This window comes from Orycteropus afer, unplaced genomic scaffold (assembly GCF_000298275.1).
Source record: "Orycteropus afer afer isolate SDZICR_OR568_19922 unplaced genomic scaffold, OryAfe1.0 scaffold00342, whole genome shotgun sequence".
Taxonomy (NCBI): Eukaryota; Metazoa; Chordata; class Mammalia; order Tubulidentata; family Orycteropodidae; genus Orycteropus; species Orycteropus afer.
Window position 1 is genome coordinate 1,509,199 of NW_006921929.1, and position 17,104 is coordinate 1,526,302.

Consider the following 17,104-nt stretch of genomic DNA (forward strand, 5'->3'; position numbering starts at 1 on the left):
GCTAAAGCACTTGACTGCTAACCAGAAGGCTGGAGGTTCAAACCCACCAGCCACTCCTCGGAAGGAAGGTTGGGCAATCCTACTTACGTAGTGATACTGCCTTGGAAACCCAAGGAGGGGTCGCTATGAGTCGGGGCCGACTCGACGGCACATAACAACAACAACAAAGAATAATGCAGAATACATACATGTAACACCTCATAATGTGGATGAACTTGGAGGGCATTATGCTGATGGAAATAAGTCCATCACAGAGGGACAGATATTCTACTAGTCCACTATTGTGAAAAGTCAAGGGAAGGTTTAGATACGGAAGGAAAGTGTGTTAGTAACCTGGGATGGAAGGGGAGAGGAAGGGAAAATGCCAGATAAGTAAGAGACAAGTATTGATTTGGGTGAAGGGAAAGGCAATATATCAAAAGTGAGTGACCAACACAATAAAACTTAAAAAAAGGAAGACACAGAGAGGTGCACAAGAGGTACAAACAACAAAAATAAACACTTTTACATACACACTAGTGCATTATCTGTAATTGCAAACATTAATCTATGGCTGGACACATAGGTGGACAGGCTGAATGATCAAGTATGTCTAGGCAAAAGGGAATATACCCATGACCATATATAAGTTTGGCGGATGATATTTCTACATACTTATTTGTATGTGCTATAAGAATGTCCATATATATATAATAGAGCTAACTGGGGGCTGTTTTTGTTAAGTGCCGTCAAGTAGGACCTGACTTATAGCGACCCCTCTGTTGGTTTCCGAGGCAGTATCACTACGGAAATAGATTGCCCAACCTTCCTTCTGAGGAGTGACTAGTGAGTTTGAACCACCAGCCTTCTGGTTAGCAGTCAAGTGCCTTAAGCACTATGCTACTAGAGTGGCAGAGTTAGATAACTTCTTAGCCACAGTCAACCACCCTGAGGGAGTGAGTTGTTGGGCCCATGGGATCAGGACCATGGTGGTGGGGGATATCAAGCTCAGCTGGCATAATTACTACACAAAAACATTGTTCTACATCCTACTTTAGTAAGTAGTGACTGAGGTCTTAAAAGCTTGCAAATGGCCACCTAGGATGCAACAATTGGTCTCCCCTTGTCTGGAGCAAGGGAGAATGAAGAAAACCAAAGACACATGGAAACAATTAGTCCAAGTAACTAGTGGACCATGTGAACCTCAGCCTACATGACCCTGAAAGAAAAAAAGCAAGATGATGGCTGGATACACTGTCAACCACTCCGAAAGGGATCAAAATAGGAGATCCTGGACAAGGTGGAAGAAAAATGTGGAACACAACTCAGTCATAAAAAAAAAAATAAAAAGGCTTATTGGTCTGAAAGACTAGTGAAAGCCCCAAGACTATGGGCCCTGAAATTGAATTCACTCCCATGGTTTCCAGCCAAACCATAAGTGTATAAGGTAAGATGCATTTGAGTTATGGTATTGGTGAAGAATACTGAATATACCATGGATTTCCATAAGAATGAATAAATCTGTATTAGAAGAACAGCCAGAATACTCCTCAAAAGCAAGGATGGTGAGGCTTTGTCAAACACACTTTGGACATGTGATCAAGTGGGACCAGTTCTTGGAGAAGAGCATCATGCTTGGCTAAGTAGGGGGTTGCCAAAAAGGGGAAGACCTTCAACGAGATGGGCTGACACAGTCACTGAAGCAATGGGCTTCAATATACACTTCAGTCTATTGTTGCAGCCACTATGCCAGCCCATCCCATTGAGGATCTTCCTCTTTTTTGCTGACTCTCTACTTTACCAACAGGATATCCTTCTCCAGGGATTGGTCTCTCCTGACAACATGACCAAAGTATGAGAGGATGCTGAAGATAAGGAGCCTATAGCAGACTTCAGTAACAACAACTCCAATAATAATAATAATAAAATTATAACTGCAGAATTCTGGTAAGGCTTGAGACCTACAGACACTAGGAAAGAATAAGGCTGTGGCTCAAAACAGGAAGAATAATTAAAAATTCTGTCCCAGATCTCTCCCTCTCCCCCTTCTTCAGAGTAGAAAACAGACAGTAAATTAAAATCCTGGACCACAGGCAAAGTGGAAAACAATGATGAAGTATCATATTCAAAAGAGAAGGATTAAGTGAAACTCTGATTGCTAAATTTTGGCCACCACTTAGCCAAGACTTCTTCTTTTGTCCTTTTTCAGTAACCTAGTGAAGACCATAGATGGAGGATGATATCAGGAATAAATGAATAGTCCCTGTAATGAAGATTGCAAATGAGGACAGAACTCTATTTTCCCTTCTTAGATGATGGCCCAAATACAGGCTAAATTCCCTTGTAGCTAATAATAGCCAGTCAATTACATTTTCACCAATGATTCCAGAAATGAACAGATGTATCATGGTAGGTTTAACTCCCTCCTTAGAGACATCTTTGTAACCTACAGAATGTGTCATAAGTTACTAAGCACAACTCCCAGGCAAGGTTAAAGAAAGCCATGAAGCTTCTGCCTGTTTCTCTTTGGATACTTGCTCTGAGAGTCATTAACCACCATGTAAGAAGCCCAGTTAGCCTAAGACCTCCACATGGAGAGACCACATGAAGGAATGACAGACAGAAACAGATCTGAGACAGAAACAAGGTCTGAGAGTCCCAGCTATTCCAGCCCCCACCTGTTTGAGTCTTTCCAGTCCAGATGCCATATATGTGGGCAAAGAAGACTTCTAGCCTACTTCAATCCCTTCTAAAATCTGATCGCAATGGCATGAAGCTTCCAAGTGACCTACCTGAGCCCAGTCACCCCTAGATATGTGAACAAACTTGATGACTGTAATTGTTTTAAGTCACTGTCTTTAGGTGGGCCTTTACACAAATACATAATTCTAATATGTATAGAACTTTTATGTCACTTGCTTGAAATTCCTTGTTTTAGACTACTACCTATGTGGGAGCTCTGGTAGCACAGTGGCTAAAGCACTTGATTGCTAACCAGAAGACTGGCAGTTCAAACCCACCAGCCACTCCTCGGAAGGAAGGTTGGGCAATCCTACTTCCGTAGTGATACTGCCTCGGAAACCCAAGGAGGGGTCGCTATGAGTCAGGGCTGACTCGACGGCACATAACAACAACAACATGTGCCCTTTTCTTTTCATGAAATAGAACAGGAATATTCCTGTTACCCAGTTCATATGGACAGACAAGGATAATTTCCCTGGGTGTTTGTGAATAAACAAGGTGGAAGGAAATTTGGTGGAAGAGTTCCCAGTCAACCTGGACCACAAACTATATGTTAACTGATGTTAACATGAAAGACTATGAACTTGTATTTAAGCCACTGTATTTAGAGATACTTGGGTTATAGCAACTTGTCCTTCATCATAAATGATACAATTCTAGACAGAAGATCTTTAGGTATTGATAGATAAAAATTTTTGAGGAAGCTATCCTCCAAAAAAAAGTTAGCTTATCATTCAAGGAAGCCTGACAGAGAAACTCGATAGCCGAGCCAGGCACATGGACTGGCCAATCAGTTTTCAATGCCTCACTCTTAATAATGGGAGACATTACAGAGATAGTTAATGAGCAGCAGACTTTAAAAGTAAGCTTTCCATATCAGCAGCTATGAGCAAACAAATAAGTGAATATAACAAAACATAGATTCAGAAAAAAGGAAGAAAAAATTAAATATTATTAATATTGTTTGACTAGAAAGTAAAAATACTATATATATATTTAAAAAAACAAGTTATAATTTATAATAATAATGAGAAAACATAAAAATTCTTAGAATTAAAAATGAGATAACTTAAAACATTAGTCAAAAGAAGCGCTGAAAGATGACGTAGAAGAAAAAATTTTAGAAATCAGAATAAAAATTAAAAGAAAAAGGAGGGGGAGGATATTTAAAAACTGAAGGTTAGTTAGAAAGGTCAAACATCTGCCTAAAGCATTTCAGAAAACCAGTTACTGTGGAGTTGACTCTCAATTATGGTATGTTTGTCTGAAAAGAACTGTGCTTCACAGGGTTTCCAGTGACTAGTATTCCAAAGTAAATCTCCTGAGGTACCTCTGAGTGAACTCCAACCCTCAACATTTTGATCAGCATCCTAGAGCATTAGCCATTTGCAGTATACAGAGATTCTAGGAGTTTTAAAGGAAACAAATGGAACAAAATCATATAAGAAAAATATATCTCACAATTGAAGGGCATGAGCATACAAATTGAAACATCCTACCAATGTGCAGCATAATAAAGGAAAGTGATCCAGTTCAAAGCATATAATCATGAAATTTCAGCACTTCATGGATTAAAAAGAAGATTCCACAAAGACAAAAACAAATGGATTACATGCAAAGGCACAGGATTAGAATAACATCAAACTTCTCAATAATAACAGAGTAAGCTAGGAAACAGGGGACCAAAGCCTTCAAAATCCTCTGGAAAATGCTTTGAAACTGAATTCTATGCCCAAATTATTAATTGACTATATTATGAGTGCAAAGACCATTTAAGAATTGAAAGGAACTCCTATCTTAGAAGTTCTAGAAGATGAGTTTCAGTAAAATAAGGCAAAAGCAAGGAAGAGAAACACAGAACACAGGATCCAAGCTGATAGCATGAAGGGACATTCTAAAGATAACTGTGCAACAGTCTACATTGAATCAGAGGGACAGAGGGCTGTGAAAATATCTCCCAAAATAGAAGTATGATATAGTGGTTGAATGGTGCTTTAGTTTCATAAAATTAGCAATTGGCATGTGACATATTAAGTGGAATATTTTGGGGAAAAACAATAGTAGGTTCAAAGAAGACTAAGCAAAAGGAAAAATGAGTTTAGTGGTATGATTCTCCCTTTCCATTCTGGAAACCAGGTTTGATTTCTGGGTCAGTGCACTTCATATGCAGCCACTGCTCATTTGTCAGGGGTGGTCTGCATGTTGCTGTGATGCTGAGTAGGTTTCAGCGGACCTTCCAGACTAACGTGAACAGGGAAGAAAGACCTACTGATCCACAACAGATCATGGGGCTGGGGCAGGACAGGACAGCATTTTATTCCCTTGTGCATGGAGGCACATTGAGCCAGGGTGCCAAGTAGATGCCAGCTATCAACAACATGTAAAAACATCTGCACAAGATAGGATGCAGCAGCATAGGACACCTCTGACCTCAGCAGAGAATAATGTATACATAGAAATAGAAGAGTAATATATTACACCAACCACTGATTTAACTATTTTGATGTAACTATTTTGAAAGGATACAGTAAAGAGGAGAAGTAACAGGTAGATGAGAAATAAATCCTTAACTAACATAACAGAAAATGAACAGGAAATAACTAATATTTATAAACCAAAAAACAGCAATTGTAAGTCTATTATTTTGAGACACAGAGGTAAATAACAAAAGAAACAGCAAAAAAGAGTTGAAACTGGCTTCATCTTTAAAGTCAATCTGGGAAATGAGATTCACCCATAAGGTCTCATTATAAGGTTTCAGTAATATTTAATTTTTAGCCATCTGCACATATTATTTTCAAAAAATGATTTAATTTTCCCAAGATGGCCAGAAATGCAGGGGAACAACTGAAACATGGCAACATAGACCATTTATTTTCACATTTACTAGTGAAAAAAGTTGCTGTTGATCAAATAACGACTCATGGTGGTCATGTGTGTCAGAGTATGACTGTGAACTTTTGGTAATAGATTGCCAGGCCTTTCTTCCAAAGCATGTCTAGGTTGTTCAAATCACCAACATTTCAGTTAATAGATGAGTACTTAACCCTTTGTGTCCTGCAGGGACAAACATTTACTGATCTATAATTCCATCTTCAGTTTTGGGTCATTTTATGTTGTCTCCTCAATATTTACTCTAACCTTTTAAATAAGAGAGACCATATCTTCTATTGCTTCACTCTCCTCTCTTTTTGGCCCCCCTAAATTCACACACACACACATGTGCACACGCATACACACAAAGATAGTGTTCCTTATTCTACAAGTACTTAAGAAGTTGTGAATTTTTATGTAACAAATATTTATGTTTAGGTACTTGGAATAGCTCAGTGAAAAACTAGCAAAATCCCTGGTCCTTGTGGAGCTTATATTTTAGTGCTATTTAGAAAAGGAACATGGCAGAGGAATTTATTTTAGATTATTTAGGATTTACAGGCATGGAAACTCTTTGGGGCAGTTCTACTCTGTCCTACAGGGTCTCTATGAGTCAGAATCAGTTTTGTGGGTTTTGTTTTTACAAGTAGTAAAGACTTTTATTAACTTATTGGGAGCATCATAAAACTAGTCCTTTTGGTTTCTAAGAAAAAATGATTTTGAAATTTTAGCAGTAAGATCCATGTCATATATGCTTATGCTCTTTGGTATCACAGAAATAACACCATTAGGAGTTCATTACACAAATACCTTTAAGATAAACTAATATCCATAGAAGTAACTAAAATGATGTCAATTTCATCAAATTCCCATAGGAAATATTTCATGGACTTGGAGTGCATATTCAATAAATAAATAAATAAATAACTTTCTCCTAAGAAGATTTTATTTTCTCTAAGACTTTCAAACTATAGAATACCTATTTCTACAGTATATTTTTTTCTTTAAAATATTTTCAACAGTGAAGCATTATTATTTAAGCTATAATGAAATATTCACCTATTTAAGATCTTTTTTTCTTACACAATGCCATTTTCATATATATATATATATATATTTTTTTTTTTTTTCTTCCAAAATGATTAATTCCAACCTATCTATCTACTTAGGAGCTCTGGTAGTGTAGTGCCTAAGGCACTTGACTGCTAACCAGAAGGCTGGTGGTTCAAAGCCTCCAGCCTCTCCTCGGAAGGAAGGTTGGGCAAATCTACTTCCGTAGTGATACTGCCTCAGAAACCCAAGGAGGGGTCGCTGTGACTCGAGTCTGACTCGATGGCACATAACAACAACATCTATCTACTTAGTTCCTAGACATAGTTCATTATTCTCACCTTTTTTATTCACTAGTCAGGAGTTACTGCAATTAAAACTTTCCATGAGCCTGACATGTATAAAAAAAGTTTTAGAGCTAAAATGTCTTTGAAATTATTTATGACCATTTATTAATAAAGTGCATATCACTGTCAAATGTATCTTCTTTTTTATATCTAAGGAAATATACACAAATGTATATAATAAAACATAATTATTTCAACAATCAAAATAGTATATAATAATAGAATAGCTAATATTTATTGATTAGCCACTGTGCATAATATATTGTCTGCCTTAATTTTCAAACAGCCCTGTAAAATGGTTACTATTATCCTCATTAATGGATAGACAAATAGGGCTCAGAGAGGTGAGATTATTTTCTCCCATTCAGACACCAAGAATTTGAACATAGGTCAGCTTGTGTACAAAGTTCTGGCTCTTTCGACTATCCCAGAGTGGTCTCTTAGCTGACTTAAGACACCTGAAAGAGCCTCTCAGAAAGAAATAAATACAGGTTGGGTTGGGTTGGGTTTCTTTCAGCTCTATTCATGAAAAATTTGTTTTCCAGTCTTTTTATAAACACACTTGTATAATATAATTTGGGATGATGAAAATGTATTGGAACTAGATAGTTGGTAATGGTTGTACAACTGTAAATGTATAAATGTCACTGAATTATACTTTTAAAATGGTTATAATAGCAAATTTTATGTTGTGTATTCTATCACAATTAAAAAATAATAATAAATGCCATTTGTTGCCCAAAAGGAAATGCATTATAAACTTATCCTCTGTATATTAAGGGACACAAATTGCGAATCCACCTCTTAATTTCTAAGGCTGCACATAACTTAAACTCCATGAGACAGCCTTTCCAACTGAACTGTCTTAAGTTTCCAAAGTCTTTCATCCCCTTCACTGATGACTTCTGTTATGATATTCAAGGACCTTTCCTCAGATCTCATCAACTTGACCTATCAGCACCATCTGACACAGTTTATCCCTTTCTCCTCCTTTCCTTCACTAATCTTCCAAAGCATCATAACTTACTTGATTTTCCTTCCTCCTGGTCACTTCTCAGTCCCATTTTCTAGTTTCTCCTCACTTTTCCAAATCCTCAATCCTCAGCTTCTCCTGATCTCACCTTGGACCTTCTTATATCAACTCCACATACATTCCCTAGGCAGCTCATAAGGCCAAGGCTTTACATTCTCCCTCTTTGCTCATGAATCCCAAGTGTTTCTCTCTAGCAAAGACCTCTCTCCTATATCCATACATCCAACTGGTCAACATCTCCACATGCATTTCTAATTAAAGAAAAAAAACAAATCCTCTGCCATCGAGTTGATTTCAACTCACAGTGACCCCCACTGGGTTTCCAAGGCAGTAAATCTTTATGGAAGTATATTGCCTCATCTTCCTCCTACAGACCAGCTGGTAGATTTGAACCACCAAACTTCTGGTTAGCAGCCAAATTCCTTAGGCACTGCACCACCAGAGTTCCTCTGAATTTCTAACAGACACAAATTTAACACGTATGATACCAAGCAAATATTCTCCCCATATCAGCTACTTTACAGTCATTCCCCTATGAGGTGGAAACTCCCCACTCTTCCAGTTGCTCAGCTCAAGAAAAGTCTCGGTATCACCCTTAAGTCCTCTCTTTACCTCTCACCTCACACTTCTGATGGCTTTATCTTCAATCAGGATTTCCCAACCTGGGCATTTATATTTTGAGCCTGATAATTCTTTGTTGCAGGGGCTGTCCCATGCTTTATAGGATGGTTAGCATCATCCCTGGCCTCTAACCACTAGCTATCAGTAGCACCCCACAAATATGACAGACAAAATTGTCTCCAGATATTGCCATTTGTCCCCTAGGGAGCAAAATCACTCTTAGTTAAGAACTACAGCCATAAATAAATCCAAAATTCAACCCCTTCTTGCCATAATTACTGCCATTAACACAAATGCAACTATTACCATCATTTCTCTTTATTTCTGCATTCTCCTAACTGACCTGCCTTTTCCCTTGCCTCACTTTGGAGTATTATCAATTGAGAATCCAAGTAAGGTTCCATTAAAATGCTATGAAAAAGAAATCAGAACATATTACCACTCTCCGAAAACCTTCCAATGTCTTTCTACCTACTTAGAGTAAAAGCCAAAATCTTAATTTGACCTGTAAGGATCTACCTGAGTTGTTCCTGTCATGAATTGAATTATTGAATTGTATCCCACTGAAATATGTATTGAAATCCTAACTACTGTGAAAATAGTGTTTTCTTTGGTTATGTTAATGAAGTCATACCATTTTAGGGTGGGTCCTAAAGCTAAGCACTTCTTAGCCAAAAAAAAAAAAAAAAAAAAAAGAGCAGATTAGACCCAGAGACATATACCATATGGAGAAAGACACACAAGAGATCAGATGCAATTTACAAGTCCAGATCACCAGCAGACACAAGCAACAAGAGGGAGGCCTAGAGTGTCAGCCTCCAGACTGTGAGAACATAAATTTCTGCTCTGTAAAGCAATCCACTTATAATTTTTGTTGTTGCTGCTGCTGTTGTTGTTATGGCAGCAGTTGGTAACAAAGAAAACCACCATTACCTCTCTGACTTTATCTCCTCTCCATGTTTATTGTCCTCCATGATCACACTACTCCAGCATGCTTCTCTTCTCTGCTCCTGAAACGTGCCCCATACTCTTCACCCAGATTTGCCCACGGCTGGCCTCCTCCTTCCTGTAAGTCTTTACTCAAATTCTCTTCCTTGGTGAGACATCCCTGGCCAGCGAACCTAAGATTTCACTCTTTCTTCTACTGCATCATATTCCTGTCCCTTGCCTTAACTTTTTTTTCTTAGAATTTATTAGCGTCTGATATATACTATCTACTTAACTTAATGATCACGTTTATTATCCTGTCCATAAAGACAGAAGATTAGTCTGTTTTATTTCAACTAACTTTTCCCGTGTGCCTATAACAGTGGTTGGCACACAATAAGAAATAAATAAGGATTAAGGAATTAATTAACCTCCTAGAACCAATTCCTTTTTTTTTTTTTTTAAGATACTTAAAACAAAAATTTATTATTTTTTGTATTTTTGGTCAGGATAAGTTTTAATCACTAATACTTCAGAACACATTTTGTTAGAAATATTTTATCAAAGCAGTTTAGAAATCAGATTGTATCTCTCCATGAAGATGTCAGATTTGACTATCACAAGATAAATCAATGTTGGCGATTAATTATATACTAATATCTCACAGGTGATCTCCATTCTGTAAATATTGGATGCTATTTTTATTTTTATTTTATTTATTATTTTTTATTATTATTTTAAGAGCTTGTTTACATTCAATGTTACGTGCACATTTAGTTTCACTCCTCATTTACCATGTCCAACCCCAACCCAGTCTCCTCCCTTCCCTATCCTGTAACCCTCCCTTGTTCCCCTCATATTTCTGCACTCCTGTTTATCTTGCATTTCCTCAACCTGAATGTTGGTCCTCTGGTGCCCCATGGTCCATTGGTCTAAGGGATGTAATACCACAGAGTATGTGGATACGTCATCCTGGGTTGAGTGGTCTGCATGTACATCTTGTTAATTATTGGGTTGAGAGCCAGCCCCTAGGGGTGAGTTTTATTCCAGGCGCAGAATGCATTCCAGGGCCACAGTATTGGGGGTCTCATCAGACTTCCTCTGACCAGTAATTCTGGTCATTATTGAGTTTTTGGATTTTGTTCCATGTTTTTCCTCCCATTCTATCCAGGATCTCCAGATTTGATCTTTTCCTGAGTGGTTGGCATTAGTAGCTGAACACCATCTGGTTCTTCTGGTCTCGAAGGCCATTGTGTCCTATGGCTGATTGCTTCCAAATGCCCTTTTTTTTCTTTTCTTTTCTTCTTTTGTATCCTTCTTCTATTCCAATGATAGGAGACCATTAGCTGCATCTTAGATGGCCGCTTGAAAGCTTTTAAGACCCCAGTCGCTACTCACCAATGTAAGATGCAGAACAAGGCTTTTATGTATTTTGTTGTGCCAATTGAGTTAGAACCAATTCTTGAGAATTGGCTAGAGACCACTAGTTACTATGTCTTCAGAGTCCACTACTTCACCTCTACAAAGTAGTCAGACATGAACAGTTATCTATTTACTTAAAACTACTTGGGTTTCCGAGGCAGTATCACTACGGAAGTAGATTGCCCCATCCTCCTTCTGAGAACTGAATCTTCTAGGCCCAGGGAAATACTGATGCCGAGACACATGGAGATCTCCAAGGAACACCAGGCTCACAGATATTGAAAGCAGACAAGGACCTTCCCCCAGAGTCTTCCCCTAGCATTGATGCCCAGAAGTCAGACTTTCAGCCTCCTCAATTGTGAGATAATAAATTTCTGCTAGTTAAAGCCATCCACTTTTGGTATTTCTATTATAGTAACATCAGATACCTAAGACATTTATTATTCATCAATCTATTGTTTTGCCAAAGCTAGGACTCACCTGGAAAAATGACTTTAATTTGGATGAGGTTGACTAACATCTATCTAACCTATTGACCAGGAGAAGAAAACAAACAAAAAAACAAAACAGGGAAACAGACAGACTAAGTGGTTGATATTACAATTTAAACTCAGAAAATTGTTTTTTAGATTTCAAAAAAAAAAAAAAGTCTAGGCCTCCAAAGAAATCTATTAGAATTACAGATAACATAGGAACTGAGTTCTTTTTTTTTTTTTTTTTTTTGCAACTCCAAAAATGCAGCTAATTTAGACTATAATACAGTAAATATATATATATAATTAAGTTCTAAAAAATGCATCCATAATTAGGTAACAGATTCTAAGATGTAGTTGTTGTCTTTGAAGATGATGACCTACAATTACACCTCAAATTGATTTATTACTTACCTTTAAAATGATGTTACATTCTTGCCAGCTTTATTTATAATAGACAAAACTGAAATTCCAAGCAATAGGGAAAGAAAAGACAAAGCAATAGGAGACTGCTTAAATAATTATTGAATAAACCATGAAAGAATACTATGTGACCATTAAAAGATGAAGCTGGTCTATACACATGCACTCCCAAGGAATCCTTCCTTCATTATTGCTGAACCTGATTTAATACTTTGAAGATCATGTATATCTGTCAAGCATCCTTGCCATAAAGCTGTCTCTTCATATACTCGGAATTACCCTTTCCTTACCATCTCGGAAACCCAAGGAGGGGTCGCTATGAGTTGGAATCGACTTGACGACAGTGAGGTTTTTTTTTGTTTTTGTTTTTGTTTTTGTTTTTTTTTGCCCTGTAGACCTAGAGGAGTTAGTTCAAGGATTGTGCAAACAGTTAATCCATCTAGCTGCTACCAAAAAGTTTGAAGGTTCAAGTTTACCCAGAGGCATCTCAGAATAAAGACCCAGTGATCTATTTCAGGAAAATCAACCACTGAAGACCCTATGGAGCACAGTTCTACTCTGACACACATGAGTTCACTGTGAGTTGAATCTACTCAATGGCAATTTGTACAGGCCTAAAAAAAAAAAAAAAAAGTTGCTGTTGCAAATCAGGTAGAACTGCTCTCCATAAGGTTTTCTTGGTTGTGACCTTTTGGAAGCAGCTTGCCAAGCCTTTCTTTTGAAATATCTCTCAGTGTGTTCAAATTGCCAACATTTTGGTTTAATAGTCTAGTTCTTAACCATTTGTGCCACTCAGGGACCCCTGGGACAGGCCTAAAAGTTGTAAAACTGCCAACTGATATCAGTCCAGGGGCTTTACACAAACTCTTGGTGTGCTGACAGTTTCCCACCTTTGAAAATAGTCCGTTTATTGGACTCTTCTCAAGTATCTACTTTGAGTGTGCCATTTCATTCTTAGCAGGACCCTAATTAGTCATCATCATGTGTGCACATGTGTGTTTGGGTGTAATGGGCATACACAAATATATATGCATATGTATGTGCAAAGAAATTTCTAAAGGAGACATAAGATGCCAGACACTGGGATTCATGGGATTTTTAATTGTGCGGCTTTTAAATTTGTTCTACTTTTTAAATCTCTGGCTATATATAAGTAAGTAAATTATAATTTTAAAAAACTATATGGGAAAAATATATATTATTACCTTTGTATTGGCACTTTAAGGAAAGAAGGCACTCTGGTGGCATAGTGGGTAAGGCATTTGGCTACTAATCAGTAGGTCCACAGTACAAAACCACCTGTTGTTCCATGGGAGGAAGATGAGGCAATCTACTTCGGTAAAGATTTACACTCCTTGGAATCCCAATGGTAGTCGCCATGAGTTGGAATTGACTCTACAGTAGTAGGTTTTTTTTTTTTTTTTCTTTTAAGGAAATAAAACAGCAATGAAAACCACGGAATGAGAGTAATAGCAGAGACATTCATCTTGCATAATGCAATGTATGTGATGGAAAGAATTCTCACTTATAAAACTTTTTGTTGTTGTTCTTGTTATGTGCCCTCGAGTGAAACCCAACTCATAGCAACCCCTCCTTGGGTTTCCGAGGCAGTATCACTACGGAAGTAGGATTGCCCAACCTTCCTTCCAAGGAGTGGCTGGTGGGTTTGAACCGCCAGCCATCTGGTTAGCAGGCAAGTGTCTTAGCCACTATGCTACCAGAGCTCCCTATAAAACTTTAGATTGATGGTTATCAAATAATCCATCCACTGTAGAGTTGGTTCCAATGATCTACTAATAAAAAAGCTGAGTTATTTCGAAAATTTATTTCAAAATAAGCCTGTTTTCGTAGCACATTTCATTTGTGTTTCAAATTTCCTACCTTCCACTTTAATTGCACTTCCTGAGAACTTTATATAGGAGTACAGACAAATAAATGTGCTTATTTAGATTTAATGAAATGTTTAATCTTTCATGATTAAAACAATATAGCCCCACTCCCAGAAATGCAATATTTACTTTTAGAAACATTTCCAAAGCTTCTTAAAACTACTATGAGGGAAAAATTGCACATCACTACCACAGTGTTACAGCTTACACTTAATTTATAGGAGCTTTAATACAATTACATTTTCTCCAAACTGTCTCTCTAACGGTGCTAAGTTTTTTACTTCATATACTTGAAAGCATAATTCACTTTCATTCTTGCAAAGTCATTTAAATATTAAAAATATCATTTTTATGCATATTTCCATGGTGACATAATATGTTTGCAGTCTATTTAATTTATAGAAGATGAGACCAAAATGAAAACTCTTTGAAGATCATAAATCTTCTACATTTTATTTTCCACTTCCACTATATTAAGTGTATGTTATCTGTATTTGCAAAAATGGATTCTTGAAGCAGTAATAAATAGTTTAAATGATCTGATTATTATACTTTAAAAAAATTAAAATCCAAAGCAAAGAAAATCATCAGTGATGCAAAGACTCAAGATATTTGGGGGTTCATAAATTAAGTTAATAAATTATTAGACTTTGAAATTAAATTGTACAGAACCTAGCCACAGGCAAATTAAGAAAATATTGAGAGAACAACAAAGGTTGTATACAAACCTTCAAACTTTAGCACAATATACTCATATTCATGAAGAATTACATGTGAGGTAATTCAAAATACATTAAGGTGACTTTACAGTCACAACTAATGTGCAGAGTTTTGAGGATAATTGCTTATGCTCCAAAACCCAGATATAAAGGATCAGTGCCAGAAAGCATTCAATAATAAATAGCTAACTAGTTTTGAATCTTGAAATAGAGAGACATGCCAACCTGGCCCAAATTTTTCTTTTTCTTTTTCTTTTTTTTTTTTTTTTACTGAGAATATCAGCTAAATTCATATGCCAACTTTACTGCAAATGTACTGTACAGTGGTGAAATATTTGACAAAGGAGAAGTGGATGTAACTATGGAAATCATAACTTTCTTTGACAACAGCATGAAAATTCAGAAGGATAACCAGTACCCCAAAAGGAGGTGACAATCATGCGGGAATAAAAATCAAATGTAAGGTTTATTATAAAGGGGTATCTATTATTCCTCTCTGGATATTTCCCACTACTCCCCAAATTAGAAGGACAAAAATAGAAAGAATATTCTCCTCATTAATGAAAATAGGACAAAGGAATCACCAGGACATTCCTACCTGGTTTCCAGATGAACTGATTATCCTTTTTGCCTTCCAAATGAGTTGCATGGGACAGCAAGAGAGAAAGTAATAAGAATAACTTGTTCATATTCCTCCATACCCAGTGACTGACAGCCAGATTACACTTTGGAAACATTCTTCAGAATTTTCAGTCTCTTGACTTCTCTACTCCTGAAAGAAAAAAGAAGAGCAGGTAAGTTTCTTCTATACAGGAATTATAAAAACTCACTTTAACTATTGGAACCTTTGTGATGATATTAAAAATGTTTCTATTACCATAGAAGAAGAGTGTACACAATATTAAATTTTAAGGTCAGTCATTAGTTAGCCACATTTCTAATCCTTAGCCATTGAAATTATCCTCAGTTCTATGGATGTCATAGCCCTTCAGCCATTTTGCTTCTATTTCGGTAAGCAAGATTGGCAGACACCTGGTGTATTAATTCCTTCTACTCTGCCAGGGGCATTGGTGGCATAGTGATAGAATTCTTGCCCTCTGGTGGAGTAGTGCCTAAGTCATTTTACTGCTAACCAGAAGGCTAGTGGTGCAAACCCACTAGCCACTCCTCAGAAGGAAGACTGGGCAATCTAATTCCATAGAGATACCAACTTGGAAACCCAAGGAGGGGTCACTATGAGTCAAACCAACTCGATGGCAGCGAGTTTAGTTTTCTTTTCTTTCTGGTTTCATTCTGTAGTACTTAGGGTTACCATGAGTCAAGGGCCATCTTAACTGCAATAACAACTACTACTCAGCTAAACTTATTGAGGAGCTCACAATGTGAGGAAAGAGATGCACAAACATTGCTGAGTTCAAAATGTGCAAAGAATGCTTAACAGTAGCATTAGAAAAGTGGGATAGAAAGATTGAGGAAGAGACAAATAGTTCTTCTGTGATGAAAAAAAAAAGAGAGAGAGAGAGAGGGAAACATCATGCAAAGCAATATCTGAGACAAGCCTTCTAGAAGAGTAAGTTGCTTGAAGGAGTCAGGAAGAGCATGCCAGGCAGGGGGAACAAGTTATTGGAATGTATTTCATGTTTGGGGACTGGTGAGTGAGCTGCTGTGAGGGATATCAAAGGGATGGAGGAATAGATAGAGATGAGATTTAGAGCAGAGACGGGGGATAAAGTTCTAATGGCCTTGAGTGTCATTTGAGGGATGTGGGCTTCATTCAATAAGTAATAATAGAACAGCAAATTATTTTAAATAACTGGCATATGTGTGCATAATGGATTAATGGTATATAATGCTAGAGAATTTGAAGTCAGTTAAGAAACCAATAAAACAGTCTAGGCACATACTGATGGGAACATGTACTAGCACAATAAGCCAACTGCCATTGAGTCAATTCTGACTATAGGGCAAAGTAGAACTGCCCCACAGGGTTTACAAGGCTGTAAATCTTTATAGAAGCAGACTGCTTCATCTTTCTCCCATGGAGCAGCTGGTGGTTCAAACCACTGACATTTTGGTTAGCAGCCAAATGCTTAAACCATTGCACCACCAGAGCTCCTGCTAGCAAAATAGCAGTGAAAGATGAAAGAAAGGATCATTAGCTATTTGAGAAGCAGCACAGAGGGTGGATTAAAAGGACTTGTTTAACAACTACATGTTCTGTATGAAGGAGAAGATAAAAAGGGCAGCAAGACTGCAATGTTAGATCACCCAGCCAATGGAATCCCCTTTACCAAGTAAGGAAAATAAGAAGGGCAGGTTTGAGAAGGAAAACAAAACAAAACAAAAATGACTTTAGAATATATTGTGTCTGAAATGCCTATCCAGGTAGTCCAGAACTTAGGAAGAAAGTTTCACCTGGTGTTAAAGAGATCTCAGAAAATTTACTTACTAAAATACATATGCTAGAAAAATATTAAAAGATGTAGGAGGAGAAAGAATTAAGAAGGAAGAAATAATTGACTGTAAGAACATACTCACAATATTCTTAAAAGCGAGCTACCCAGTGACCAAAAGGGAAAAAAAAAAAAAAAAAAAAGCTACTATG

At 37.2% G+C, this 17,104-nt stretch overlaps 1 protein-coding gene across 1 annotated transcript in view; it reads right to left on the minus strand.

Moving 5' to 3' along the window:
• The window catches only part of THSD7B (thrombospondin type 1 domain containing 7B), a 1,104,189-nt gene extending 1,088,953 nt beyond the window's left edge, over positions 1-15,236 (minus strand). The window contains exon 1 of the mRNA XM_042782491.1: positions 15,098-15,236. Within this exon, the coding sequence (XP_042638425.1) occupies positions 15,098-15,236 (139 nt within the window). The remainder of the gene's footprint in view (positions 1-15,097) is intronic.
• Positions 15,237-17,104: the final 1,868 nt, after the last annotated feature.